Source organism: Gadus macrocephalus, chromosome 21, assembly GCF_031168955.1.
Source record: "Gadus macrocephalus chromosome 21, ASM3116895v1".
Classification (NCBI taxonomy): Eukaryota; Metazoa; Chordata; class Actinopteri; order Gadiformes; family Gadidae; genus Gadus; species Gadus macrocephalus.
Window position 1 is genome coordinate 3,497,266 of NC_082402.1, and position 15,380 is coordinate 3,512,645.

The 15,380-nt window shown below is 43.7% G+C and overlaps 1 protein-coding gene across 1 annotated transcript; it reads right to left on the reverse strand.

Moving 5' to 3' along the window:
- Window positions 1-5,012: 5,012 nt before the first annotated feature.
- On the reverse strand, window positions 5,013-7,344 carry LOC132449811 (E3 ubiquitin-protein ligase TRIM21-like). The gene is made up of 2 exons (XM_060041638.1): window positions 7,192-7,344; window positions 5,013-7,083 (listed from the first exon to the last, which is right to left on the reverse strand). Exon 2 carries the CDS (start codon window positions 7,079-7,081, stop codon window positions 5,447-5,449), a length of 1,635 nt encoding a protein of 544 aa, XP_059897621.1. The 5' UTR covers window positions 7,082-7,083; window positions 7,192-7,344; the 3' UTR covers window positions 5,013-5,446.
- Window positions 7,345-15,380: the final 8,036 nt, after the last annotated feature.

A 15,380-nucleotide genomic window follows, 5' to 3' on the forward strand; every position in this document is an offset into this window, starting at 1 on the left:
CAGACTCTCGTACTTCATTTCATTTGTACAGAAAGTCTGGACCTACACAATTGTTCTCAGCCACTCCCTCTGGTCGCTGTTTGGACGCAGAAAATTTAGACTGAGAACGCCCACTAACATACCGCAGGCGCAGACGCTGAAGGGTAATTCAAATTGATCGGGAGTAGCCTACGGGCGGGCGGAGCCAGGCTGGTGTCCTCCACCTCTGGAGGTTGTTTTGACAATCAGTGGTACGTTTGCATGGCGATCTCACAACCACTTACCTTTCCGGGATTCAGAGCAAATTGAGAAGGCCAAAGAAAGGGTGTGTTGTGCTAGGGATTCGTTTTTGTATCAGTAGGATGTTGGGAATTACATCACTATTCAAAAATATGTCTCTGCCATTAAATTGTCTGTAGTGTTTTGAAATCATTGTTCACTATAGAAGTAAAGTAGCAATAATAAAAGTGCTTGATCAACATCCCCTTTGTGGTTCTTATGTTCTATACTGGTCTGGGTTATTAAACCACCGTAACCTCGGGGCATGGTGAAAAGGTAGAATCCAGACCTTGTTTACTATCCTGATCGGCTCGCCAAATGTAGTTTGATGATGCGGATCATGGGGCAGTTTCCAAGTTCTTTGTCCCAAACGGAGCCAAGAAGCAATGTTCAGTCCTTTATTTGCAGGATAACCCCAACGGCCAGTCATCCTATCTTCATGGTTGACCCTGTTTTCCTTACTCACATGCTCCCTGTTACTCTCCCTTTCAGTATCCTCTTATTGTGTTGAACTCTCCCTGATCTTTTCAGGTAATCTTTACATTAAATTGTGAACAATAACATTCCAACACATGCTGCATTTGTTTGCCACAGCAGACATCATTACACCATTCTTTATAACATACAATAATTGTATCATATTTTCCACATACAAAGTAAAACTGGTTGCAATAACGATGGATTGACCTACACGTTTTGTTTAAAAAAAGAAGTGTCTGATCGCATCGTGTTCACTGATTTCAGATTGGTTACGCATTTTATTAAAAGTGGTGATATCATGCCACCAGGTTTGAGTGTGATTAGCCATTACAAGCCATTTGAAAATCTGCTTTTTCCTCTTTAATGACATCAGAAGTGGGAGTTTCCTCCTAGATCAGGGGTCGTCAACCTGCGGCTCTGGAGCCCAATGTGGCTCATCCATTCCTCTGCGGTGGCTCCATGTAGCTTTTTTTTTTTTATTAATGAATGCTGTAATGATGTAAAGAGAATTTCAACAAATATGATGCTTCTAGAATAAATTGCCTACCCAATCATTTTATTATGATTACAGCTAGGTCCACGGTACAAACCACCGAGGAGACTTCTATTGGGCACCTCCAGAGAAAAGGACCTAGGGCAGTGGTGTTTAATTTCTGGTTTATTGTAAAGATATGTTAGTAATGATTCATGGCCTTGTGTTAAATGTTGCCATCTAGGAGAACTCTTCTTAAGTGTGTTTGGAGATGGCTGGTTTAACCTGTGCACACTGATTACTCAATGTGCAACAGGTGTGCAGCCTCACCCAGATGTTGAACCTTTTTCTTGCACCTGAAAAACTTAAACTTTTTCATCGAATAAATTAAGTAGATGAAACCCTACTAAAATGTATGAATACAAATAACCTGACAATGCAAGTTCTTTAAATCAATACTTTAATGGTAACCATTATCCATGGAAAACATTGGCATGTGTAACAACTAGTGCTGTCAAGCGATTAAAATATTTGAGCACGAATAATCACACATTATTTTCTATTCTAAATATCCCCTGATTTCGTGCTGCTAGCCTTTCAGTGAGATCAGAGAGTGTTGAGAAGGACAGTTAGAAGAGAGACCCACAGTGAATTCAACCGGGTCCACTTGACATCGGGTAGGTGCATGACAGTGGTAGGCCTATTGTAAAACTTCAATAGCCCAGGCTTTAATTTGTTTCAATCACTGTTCTTTCGAACAAAGCTCTTGCTCAGCAAAGATGGGAAACACTATAACATTTATTATTTAAACCAGTATGATAATTCCTACCTTACGTAGGCCTATACACATTACCAGGCTATCGAATAACGCCTACACACACAGACACACAAATTATGTTTTCTGTGGGTAAGATTAGGGAGGTAGTTAGATATGCTTTTTAAAAGGTAAATCTCAGTCGATACTAGAAAATGCATTTCCTGCAGAAAATGAAGCTACATAGATTAAGACGTAAAGAAACGATACATGGCTTAAATCAAGTGAAGGGATTTGAACAGAGTTCAAATGTCTAAATGGAGTAAGCAATGTAAACATGCACACACAAAATTTAAATGGTTGGAAGCAAATAAAGTGCCAGCTTAATGAAAAGCGCAAAGCATTGCTAAAAATGCAGAAATGTAAAATGAATTGAACTGAAGAATCGGATAGGTCAAATGTATTGCAATGCACTGCCAGGGGCGGTCTTACCATAGAGGCATGGGCCGCGGCCGCTTGGGGCCCCCATAGTACGGGGGGCCCAAACCAACCTAAAAAAAAAAATACTGCTAATTAGGGCTGTCAAATTAACGCGTTAATTTTGTTTAATTAATCACAGAAAAAATAACGCGTTAAAAAATGAACGCACATCATCGTGCTTCTATAGTGCCCTTTGACCGGTGCGTCATTTGCGTTGAAAAAAAATAGAGGCAGAGGAGAAGACGCTACTCGGCCCCGTGAACGGAAAATTCAGGTTTGAACAACTCCCAGACGGAACTGTAGATAGCAACACCGTTATCTGCAATCTCTGTAGTAAGGTATTTTCCTATCACCGGAGTTCATCAACCCTTAAATATCCCCTCAATGCAAAACATTTGATGGCAAGCTTGCAGGTATCCAGCTGCCACAGCCCCTGAAGCTGGCGCTAACAGCCAGCCTTGTCAAGCCACACTCGACTGAGATGCATTGAATCTTGAGTGAGATGGAAATGTTATTAATTTGATCTTAAAATGCACCGTATGTTAATGAAAGACAAGTTTTGAATAAGAGACATTTAACTTTGAAGTCTATTATGTCTTTTATTCATTGAATCACCCATCTGCCATAATTTAGTTGAATTAAATTATTTTTAAATACTTTCTCGGGAAATGTAATGCGATTAATTTAGATTAATTAATCATAGAGCCTGTAATTAATTAGATTATTTTTTTTAATCGCTTGAGAGCCCTACTTTTAAAACACAAACAGAGACTAAGCAAGACGAGTCTACACACAAAAATAAAATTAAGGGTTAGGAAAAGGGTTAGGAAATAAAGTTACCCAAGTGGCTCAAATAAAAGAAAAAAGCTAAGACGCCGGTAAGTATTTGGCAACGCTGCCAAAGATGACACACTTTTTACGGCTACTGTTGGTTAAAGACAGGAACAACAATGTCCGAAGCGTTGAAGATGCCGCTACAGTAGCAGCAGCTATGAAGACCTGTGAGAAGCTGCAATAAGTAGGACTCTGTGTCAGAAGCGTGTGATGTGGAGAATAATCCTCCTCCTCCCTCTCCCCCTCCCCCCCTCTCTCTCTCTCTCTCTCTCATGTTCGAAATGTTCAATGTAACCTCAACTGTAATGTCACTACACTTACAATATCTTGTACATAGGTTTGTTTGCAGAATGATTGAAATGTCAATCTCAAGTGCAATGCAAATTGCAAGCTCACTCACACATACAAAGTAAATTATCAATCTTGGCAATTTTTGTGTATGGCTGTTTGTGATCTTTTGCTAAATATATGACTGTTTCTGGGGGTTTACCCTAACTTCTTGTCTTGCTGGTTATATCGATATTGATTGGATCTTAAAAAAAAGAATAAACAGTGCTTATTTTCCTGGCATTTTGGCAAAGACAGGCGATATCTGAAGCCTTATTTATTTTGGGCTCCATTGTGACTATTAGTTTGTGTAGTGCTACACTTTGTGTGTTCTCTGCTTTTCATCTTCATTTTGGAGTAAAGAAGTGTATGCAGGGTTTAAAGTGGAAGGTGTTTTTTCTCATCTCCAACCTTTACTTCCGCGTAGATTAGCCTTACCTGCCTATCCACCATTTTCAGTATTTTTCTTTTAAAGATCGGACGAGGTGGGGCAAATACATATCTTCGCCTTGGGCCCCCAATTTGCTAAAACCGCCACTGTGCACTGCTGAAAAACCTGCAGCTGAAATCGACTATTTTTTCTCTCTTTAGTTCCAGAATTCAAGCAAAGCAAGAATGACCAAAAGTCACTTTGTGTCAACAAGAGACTGACTCCACCGACTATCAATTGCAAGTTAAAACAGCCGACCACTAGAGTGCAAAAAACACAAAAGTACCTACAGCTAGTACCACTACTGTAGTGGTACTAGCTGTAGTACCGGTAGCAGTAGTAGTGGCTGTAGTAGTAGTAGAAGTAGTAGTAGTAGTAGTAGTAAGTAGGCATTACGCATCAGCCCAGTGATAACAACATACAATATCGCTGACCTAAAATATGACAAAACAGAAACAACTAAAATAATAAAATTTTGAACTTTTCAGAATATATTTAATCAATGATGATGGGGACAAAACCCGTGATTTCAAGAAGTGGTAGGTGGATTTCCCCAGTGAAAAGGACACCAATGGGGGGTTGTTCAGTGGATACCTAAAATAAAACAGAATTTGGCGCAATGAGTTTAGTAGTCTGTGTATTGGCTGGACTTTTAATTGGCTCCATCTACATATGTTACGTATGCTGTGTGTGGCATAATGTGTGAGCAATACAGCTTATTTGTTTAAATAAACTATATTTATTAATGCAGGGGGAGCAAGGATCAGGAGACACAAAATACGTTCCGCCACTCTGTGGTGATACCAGCTCCCGCCACTGGGTGTCAATCATAACACTGATTATGGGACTGCTGCTTGAATGTGCCAGGAAACAGGTAGTACATTATACCAATTCCACAGAAAATTAACCTATTCCACTGAATACATATTGTACTGAGATTGTACCTATTCCACAGAAAATGTACCTAATCCACTCAATGCATATTGTGAGAACAAAATGGCCCCATTCTACTTTTTATTAAAATAAGAAAAGTGTACAAACAATGTATTGTGTCGTCAAAAATGATGCAAAATAATAAACAAATATAAGTATTTGGTTAAAAAAAACTATCGATAATGTTAGTAAAAATTAATAATTCACATTTTCAATATTTTCTGAAATCCCAATTTTATATCTTTAAATGTATAAACAGCCTTCAGGAAAGAACACATTGAACAATATAGTGTAGTTTTACCAGCTATAATGGATTACAATTGTTATAGTACAAAGTATTAATGGCTGATGGAATTTATCCTTGTTAAAAAACAGTGAATAGTGCGATATGAATGCAGTTCTCTCAGATGTCACATGGTATTCTTATTCAGAAAAACAACATTAATTGTTTGGGTTGTTTTATCATCAAACAAAAGTCCTAGTCTGTTTGATTGACAGGTGAGATGATCAGGGGGGCAGCGTTTTTATTACGTATTCCTCCATTACGTAAACCAGGACAGAGGAATGGATAGAGGGGCTCTCTAAAGGTGCAGCCGGTAGCAGAGTAGAGATGAACCCTGGCTTCTACATCATAGAAGGAGACCACACCCTCATCATAATCAACAAACACCCCCACCTTCTGGAGCTCAGCTCTCAGAGGGAGACGGACATCAGGGGCATCATTAAATACCAACCCATCCTTGTTAAAGTAAATATTCCAGTAACCTTTCTCAGGGGTCATCATGATCGCACCTTTTCTATTGATAGACTCTCTGGCCACTCCTAAACGCCATGAAGTCTTGTCTTTAACCTGGACCTCAAAATAAAATCTCCCTGAGAAGAAGCTCTGCCTCGTGAGAACAAATGTATGATTTGTAAATCTCTTAGGGTGGCCCGGGAGTTCCCTCACTACATTTCCATTATATACTTGTTTCCAATCCTCAGTCAAAATTAGCAGGGGATTAGCTGTATCCGGATCCAGAGTCACATCTACTTCATACTGCTGGACCCTCTTCAGTTCAGCATCATCACACAGCTTCTTCATCTCCATGTTCAGTGTCTCCTCCAGCTGATCCAGGGATCTCCTCAAGTTCCCTACGTATGACGGAGGACGGACCTCCACCGTGGTCCAGTCCCTGGTGGGTGGAGGATCCTTCAGGGATCTGAAGGTCTGGAGGAAGTGGAGGTGGTCTTTAGTGTGTGAGAGTGGTTTCATATCTATGCTTCTAATGGTCAGATCTTCTATTTCCTGCTCCAGCTCTTTGATGAGGTCTTCAGCTTGTTTCTGTGTGGATTTCAGTTTCTCTTCAACCGTTTTGTTGAGATTGTACCGGTGCTTTTCAATGCAGCGCTTCAGAGCAGTGAGGATCTGCACACCTTTGGCTATCTCTCTGTCTGCAGCTGCTTTGCTACGTTTAACTGTGTCTTTGATCTCCTTAATCTTACGTTTTCTCTCCTGGATCATCGGCAGAACTTCAGCTTCTATCTTCCGCAGCTGGGCCATCTTCACTTCATATTCCCCCTTTAGAGGTACAACAGGATGGGACTTGTGGTCTGTCTCTCTGCAGAACTGACACACACACACCTGTTCAGTCTTGCAGAAGAGCTCCAGAAGTCGGTCGTGTTCCTTACACATCCTGTCTTCCAGACGGTCCATAGGCTCGACAAGCCGATGTTTCTTCAGGACTGCGAATCTCTGATGTGGCTCCAGGTGGGTTTGGCAGAAAGACATAAAACACACTAGGCAGGACTTCACAGCCTTCAGCTGTGTCCCAGTACAGACGTCACAGGGAACTTCTCCTGGTTCAACATGAGGTTGCTCTTTAACTAGTACGGACGTTCCAAACCGATCAACCATCTCTGATAAGAGGATATTGACACGTAGATCAGGTCTTGGGTAGAAACGCATGTTGCAAACCGGACATTTGTACTGGCCTTTTTCATCCCAGAACTTAGTAATACAGGTTCTGCAGAAGTTGTGTCCACATGGTGTGGTAACTGGACTGTTGAACACATCCAGACAGATGGAACATGAAAAGTTCTCTTCAGACCAAGAAGTGTTAGCAGAGGCCATTCCTAGACACAGACGACAAGGTTTATGTATTGAGCAATTCCATATATTTTTTAATTCCATAACGGGAAAAGTGGTTTGGACTACTCTAAAAGTTGTGCTGCAATACTCACCTTGTCGTTGTTTCTGTCCGTCTGACAATTTTTGTCCAAAATGAGATTGATTTTCTTCTGAAACAGAACTGATTCCACGTTGGATGGCTTTGGTTTCTCTGAACCTTCAGTTTCGTTTCATCAACATGACGTCCTCTCCTCTCCTCCCCTAACACGTAGCTCCGCCCCCACGGCGCATGAGTGCACTGCATTAATGCGCACTCTGTGGCCTCTTCAAATGCGTTGATGTTTGTTCTCTTCTTTCTGGAGTTAAAAGAGAGCCGGTGCAAAACGAGAGACATTCTGGAGATTTACTGGGGATTTTATTTATTTGTATCCTTTATTTTACCAGGAAGGTCCCATTGAGATACATTATCTCTTCTTCCAGGGAGTCCTGGTGAAGATTATTGGTATAGAAATTTTCAGTAAAAAGACGAACATAAAACAAAAAGCTAACATACAACAGTTAACTAAAACACAGAACAAAAAAAAAACATCAGCGTTAAAAGCAATGTGCATGTTAAATACGGTGGAAGGGTAATGAGTGCCTGTTCAGAACACTCTTGTTCTACACAAAGGGAGCACACACACACACACACACACACACACACACACACACACACACGTTTGAGATGATATTATGAATAAACGACTGCGTCAGGTTCTCCGACATCTCTGGTCCTCCACATTCATCTGAAGTTGCAGTTCAATCTGGACTTCAGAAAGTCAAAGCCAACGTTTCTTCCCCCAATTCCTTCTCCACCATGGCCGAGAATCAATAAACGGGTCTCCAGTTAAAGGGACTCTCACCTTTGTTGCATTTGAGAATTACAGCACATTCAAGTCATCCCGCCTTCCTCCAATTCCTCCAAGAGTACAAAACTAAGCGTTATTTTTTAGAGTACTGTAACGACCTCGCCGGTGACATAATGATGTCGAGTCATTAGTAGTTGAAGGTAGTTGAAGGTAGTTTTAATGAACCAAAACCAGGTCACTGAAACCCGTAACATTATAACCAACGGCAGAAAACCTACACAAAACAAACCCCGGCAACCCCCAACACGGTCTCACTCGCGTGCAGGCCCCCACCCTCCTGTTCTTCCAAGGCCCTCCCCCAGCTGACCTAATGATTCGCCCCCACGCTGATTGACAAGAAGAACATTACAATACATGCACACTGAACGACTGGCATAACGGACAACGAAATATAATGTAACACATAACACACAAAGTATTCAACTGTCCCAGGGTCGCTACAGTACAAAAGTTCTAGACTCCCATGGGTTATGTTTAGACTCCCATGGGTTATGTTTAGACTCCCAGGGGTCATAATATCTACCATCCTGGAGCTCCAGATTAGCGGGACAACGTCGCGTCTGAGCCCGAAATGGGTCCCGTAATCGGACTGAGTGTGGCGGTTGGTTGCCAACGGTCTGGAGGTCTTCCTGGAGCTCCAGAGTAGCGGGACAACTTCGCGTCTGAGTCCGAAACGGGTCCCCTAATCGGACTGAATGGTGCAGTTTCAGTATGCCGTGGACCACTTTGGTCTGCCATCGTCAGTCGCTACGGTCGCTACTCGCTACTGTCTGCCGTGGAATCAAAACAAACCCTCTAGTTGAGGACGCGCCTTGATGACGCGGGCCCGAATGCGCCACAAGAAGCAGACGGAAAACCTTATGTATCCATGCAGCAAACAGACAGGTCTGTCGGCCAATAAGGTCATTCGGTCCGAAGAATTTTATTGGTTGAAGTTTTCACTAAATATTATAAGAGTAAAATAATTGTTTGTTTTTACTCCTGGTGGGTCTGTCTTGCATATTAGAGTGTTATTACATTATTAATACCAATTTAACCTTATCCAAAAAAAGTGTAAAAATGCAACAAAGGTAAGAGTCCCTTTAAGCTGTTTACCATTGCAAATTTGCTTCAACCATGGTCGGAGGTTTGTGTCGGTCTAGTTCTCCAACTAAGCGGTGAAGAAACATGGCGGGAATTGTGATTACATCTCGTACACAAGCTCCCGCCCCCCTCATTCCTTATTTGACACTCCATAGACCTACATTTAACTTGTATGGTCATATATCCGTATGATAGTAGGCCTATCTAGGCAGATTTGATAAAAAAAAATATGCACACTATATATACACAATAATACATAGGCCTAATGATGTAAATTCCCTCTTAGTTCGTTATATATATATATATATATATATATATATATATATATATATATATATATATATATATATGCACGGGGCTAAGTACGTTTGCATGGTCATTACGTTGTATCCGTTGTAGGCCTTAAGCAGGCAGAGTTGGGTTTCCCATTCTCGATACACATTTGAATTCCATCACTAAACAAACCGTGACAGCCAAAAAAAAGACGGATGGGATAATCGCATTACCAGCGATTGACGAGCGACTTCACATAGATGGACCCACCGGGCGGTGCCTGAATGCGGGGGAGACACCTGCTGAGCTGCCCTCACCAGCCGTCCCTTCTCCAGGTCGCCCCAGGTAACGACCGGCTGATGATTGGTCGTTACCATGGCAGCGCGTCACTCGAGCAAACAAGGCAGTAGGAACAAGGCAACGCAAAGAGTTGTTTTTCACCCAGATCACGCACAACCTTTGTCAAAAACGGTCAACGGTTTACTGATATGTTTGACAAACAACGCAGTCCTGAATAAAGCAGGCATGGCCTGATATGAACTCCAACTTTAGGATGGAAACTCAAAGTAAAAACGTTTTATTTTCGGAATTCCCATGGGCGGATTCCCATGCTGGTTCCTAGGTTTAGTCAGAAATGAAACCTAGAAACCCAACAACAACCATGAGCTCCACTTACGTGGGAGGGCTACTGTCCGAAGGTCACCTGCAGAGAAAGCTTTATGACCAGGCGACTTCCTCTTTAGGTATTAGTAGCAGAGAGATTAAAGCATAACAACAAGCCAGGCATATCTTGGAAATTACATTTTATTTGAATTTAGCTTTTTTTTTTATCAACGTTTCGTTTCTGAGAGTTCTTCATGGATTTGTGGACTTCATTGGCAGCAGGTGTTGCCTTGCTCTGGCTCCTGTGTTTTATAGACGGTAAGAGACCATGTTTATAGGATGATAGGGAACCTCCGCCTTGACACCCGGTCAGCGTCTGCTTGGGAATCGATTTGTGGGACTGGGGAATCAAGGAACGTTTGTTGACGTCAGTTCCTGACCTTGCCTAGAACTGTGAGCCAAAACAAACAGTGTTTGAATTCCAGGTGAAAAAGGTGGTTCCCCTACACACTTTAAAGTATAACTTTCAGCTGGAATTAGAACACTAATAAAAAAGTAATCGTTTTGGCTCACAGTTCTAGGCAGGTCAGAGACCTGAAAAAAACATTCCCGCGAGGGACACACGGACCAGGGAAGCAAGTCGACGCTGAAATTTACTTTAATCCAATGGGAGAGGATTTTTGCTTTCATTATTCTCTGACACCGGGTACACTATTCATCCCCACTCCCCAGGCAACGTTGTGCACGAGCTGCGACTGCTCTTCCAGGCGCTCACCAAGGCGACATGCCACCTCTACTTGGCGATCCTCCAGCTGCGCCGCGCCGGAAGCCACATCATCCGCAGCGAGAGCTTGAACAACACCCTACAACACGGGGCCCACCACCAACCTACAGAGCAGAGGGTCAAGCTACATTTCATAGAAGCGATATGCTTGGTGTGTGAAACAGTTCCCAATCTGACGTGCGCGGTGCTGCTCAGCTTGGGCGAGGCGCTCTCCCACGCCTTGCAGGGTTTTTTTTGCGTGCTGGCCGCCCCGTTACGCTCCATTCAGGCGTTCCTGTTCTCGCAAATGAACGGAGAGAAAGAGAGGTGGGACAAAGAGCGCCACCTCGCGAAAGAGACCGAGGAAAATATGAACTCCAAAGTGCTGGAGTACATCTCGCTGTGTGGTCAAGACCCCTTCACTGCTCTGCGAAGAGTGGCCGTGCCCCCGAGATAAAATATCTTTATTCATCACTTACCGTATTATAATGTAGGGGATACATGTAAGATAATGCTTTATATTGGCTGACTGGCACTAAAGGGCGCTTCGTGTAGTCGCTATAGGTGTTACGTGGCTGAAAAGCATTCATTGTGTGCAATAGTTGTGGCTTGAAAAGAGTACTTTGTAACCGGCGAGGAAAGAAATATAATAAAAAATATATTTGTTCTATTACGCAGCCTGTGAATTGTATACATCTGCAATAAAGTTACATTTGTTTATTTTTTTCTTTTCTTTTTGTGGCAGATACTGACCTACAGAAATGAAAGAGAAATCTCTCAAACAATATTTCTATTCAGATAGTAGGCCTATGTTATAATGCGTTATGCAACACATTTAGCTTACTCTATGGCCTATTATTAGTAAGTTTTTGGCCTCCAACTGTTCCTAAATAGATAAAGTTTGGATGATAACTAATTGGAGACAATTGAACGTCATGTGTAACATTGTTGAGTAGTTGTAGTACCTGTTATGGCGCGCTAGATTGTCAACGGGGGAGGATGTTTTCAGTGCAATATTTATTCATAACATCAGAATATAACACTTTAAATAAGAATAATAAGTCAACGTTAGATCAAATTAATAGTGCATATATTTCAGCTTTCTTTAGACCGTTTCCGGTCAGGATTTTATTTTATTTTTTTTTTTTTTTTTACTTTGGGCGATGTGCTCTGACCAGTGGGAGCCGTGGCCCCCCCTGGCACCCATGTGGCTACGCCCCTGGCTATACATGACACAGTACCGACCTGATATTTGACTACCTTATTCTATGGCCTGACTTGGACTCCCACACCGAACCTTGACCCTGTCGGACAGAAATTGGTGATAGGCCTACATCCTCATCCCCAATCACAATCCCTGGACGATTATCTATGCAATATTTGGTTTGCAGCGATAGCAGCGTCTATGTATCAACCACCATATCAACGTTAGAAAACAGTATACCGTAATTGTTATGGATGTTGAGTGTGTTACGTTACGTTACGTTCTAGTGTTATGTTACGTTATGCTGAAGCCCATAAGGCAGTGCGCGTTTGATGTGAACTCATTCATTAAAAGCTTGAACTGAAACATGGCGTCAGAAGTGGGATAGTTGACAAAGTTAACTAGAATAATATGGCGAACTCGAGCAATATGATTCCGGCACCAGAGGGCATGCAGATGTCCGGGGATCTGGCGAAGAACTGGGAAGTTTTCCGTGCGGAATTCGAGGACTTTGTGTTAGCTACGGGCCTTAATGAAAAGGCAGAAGAAGTGCAGGCAGCCGCGCTAAGACGGCTAATGGGTAGCGAGTGCCGTCATATCTATATGCACAATGTGATTTTGGATGACGACCAAAAGAAAGACCCAACCGCCATCCTAGATGCTCTCGGAGAACATTTTAAGCCGGAAAAAAATGTGATTTATGAGAGATATAAGTTTGGATGCTGCAAGCAGGAGACTGATGAGCCCATTGACAGTTTCATAACGAGACTACGGGAGAGAGCTGCATCGTGTGAGTACCGTGGGCTAAAGGACGAGATGATTCGGGACAAGCTCGTGCTTGGTGTCGCAAGCGAAAACACCAGGAGGCGCTTGCTGCGTGAACGTGATCTGATGTTGGCAACGGCAGTCGGTATATGTCGCCTGGCAGAGCTAACCGATACACGCATGAAAACCTTGGAGAGCCCACAATTGCAAACGGACAGTGTAAACTCCGCAGCCAGGCAATACGAGAGACGTGGACCTCAAGACAGGAGAGGAAGAGATATACAGCAGGCTTGCAAATACTGTGGAAACAGCCACAAGCGGGGCAGAGAGCAGTGCCCAGCCTACGGTAAGGCATGCCGAGCGTGTGGCATCTCAAACCACTTTTCAAAAGTATGTCAGGTTAGTAGCAAGACAAAAAAAGTAAATGCGCTTGAAGATGTTGAGCAAGGGGACACAGATACAGATGACATGTTCCTGGCCACAGAATGCATCAGCAATATAAAATCTAAAGGGCTCAAATGGTTTGTGCACCTGCGTTTGAACAAAAAAAAGCAAGCATGCCAGCTAGATACAGGTGCCACTTGCAACGTGATGAGCAGAAAGATCAAAGAGAGGCAGATCAGTGCACGCCCCTCACTAAAGAGCAGCTGCTAAGCAACTACACTGACATCTTCAATGGCCCAATCGAGTCAGTCCCAGGTGAGATACACTTTGAGCTGGACCCAAATATACCTGTACAATGTGCACCTCGAAATGTTCCGGTAGCGTTGAGGGAGAAAGTCAAGGAAGAATTAGATAGGCACATCAGAGCAGGCAACATCACACCAGTGAGCGAGCCCACAGCGTGGATTAGTAATATGGTGACTGTCGCAAAACCAGACAAAATACGACTGTGCATTGACCCCAAACCCCTTAACCGAGCATTGCTGAGGTCTCACTATCACATGCCAACACTGGAAGATGTGTTGTACAAGCTACTCAAGGCTCGCATTTTCACACTGGTGGATGCTCGCGATGCTTTTCTACAGTGCAAGCTTGATGATGAAAGCAGCCGCCTGACGACCTTCTGGACACCGTGGGGTCGCATGAGGTGGCTCAAACTCCCATTCGGTGTCTCTGTAGCACCGGAGATCTACCAACGCAAACAACACGAACTGCTAGCAGGCCTGGCTGGCATTGAACCAATAGCTGATGACATCCTGGTGGTCGGGTGTGGCGACACAGAGGTGGACGCGGAACGGGATCATGACACCAACCTACGTGCCCTCATGGAGCGATGCAGAGCTGTGAAGCTAAGACTGAGCGGGCGCAAGCTTCAGTTCAAACTTCAAGCAGTCCACTTCCATGGACACATTCTGTCTTCAGAAGGACTGAAGATTGACCCAGAGAAAACGCGGGCTGTGCTGGAGATGCCGACCCCTACGGATGCAAAAGCTGTCCAACGCTTCATCGGCTTCGTGACATACCTTGCAAAATTCCTGCCAAAGCTCTCAGAGGTCTGTGAGCCACTCCGCAGGTTCCTGGACAAGGACACAGAATGGCACTGGCTAGCCAAACATGAGGACGCAGTGCAAGATATAAAGCGACTGGTTTCAAATACACCCGTTCTCAGATACTATGACGTTACAAAGCCTGTCACTGTCCAGAGTGATGCCAGCATGAATGGGCTGGGATGCTGCTTGCTGCAAGGGGGGCAGCCTGTGGCTTTTGCCTCTAGAGCCCTGACTCAAACGGAGCAAAACTATGCTCAAATAGAGAGAGTGCTTGAGCATAGTCTTCGCATGCCAAAGATTACACCAATACTTATATGGCAGAGAAACGGTCACTGCTGAAACAGACCACAAACCATTGATCACAATATTCAAGAAGCCACTCCTAAGTGCACCGAAACGTCTCCAGGGAATGCTGATGCAGCTGCAGTGTTACAACCTAGATGTTGTGTACAAGCCTGGGCCAGAAATGTACGTCAGTGACACTTTAAGTCGAGCTACTCTGCCGCACCAAGGGCCAGACACCCCACACGTGCGACATGCAGTGTTTGCCACCCAGACGGAGTACACACAGCTGGACCAAGCCCAGCACCTGAATGTCACTACTTTCAGATTCCGTCAAATAACACAACACACAGAAACAGATGATGTACTCCAAGAGCTGAAGACGGTGATTCTGGACGGGTGGCCTGACTTCAAGGAGGACACTCCACTGGCGGTGCGGGACTACTGGCCATTCCGGGATGAGCTGAATGTGCAAAATGGTGTGCTGTACAGGGGACAGTGCATTATTATCCCAAAGGCCCTGAGAGCAGAGCTACTGAAGCGGATACACTCTAGCTACATAGGTGGCGAGGCCTGTTATAGGCGGGCCAGGGATACCCTCTTCTGGCCGGGCATGAGAGCTGAAATCAAGGACTATGTAGCCAACTGCTCTGCATGCAATGAGTACGCAAGAAATCAGCAGAAGGAATCCATGATGTCGCATGAGATACCTACACGTCCATGGCAAACTGAGCATGGACATCTACTCCTATGCAGGCAAGGAATTTCTCATCATTGTAGACCACTACTCAGATTACTGGGAAATCGACCAGCTGCCAGACCTATCAGCCAACACGCTTATCACACGCTGCAGAGCCCAGTTTGCGTGTTATGGGCAGCCTGACAAAGTGATCTCTGATAACGGCCCGCAGTTTGCGTGTGAACAATT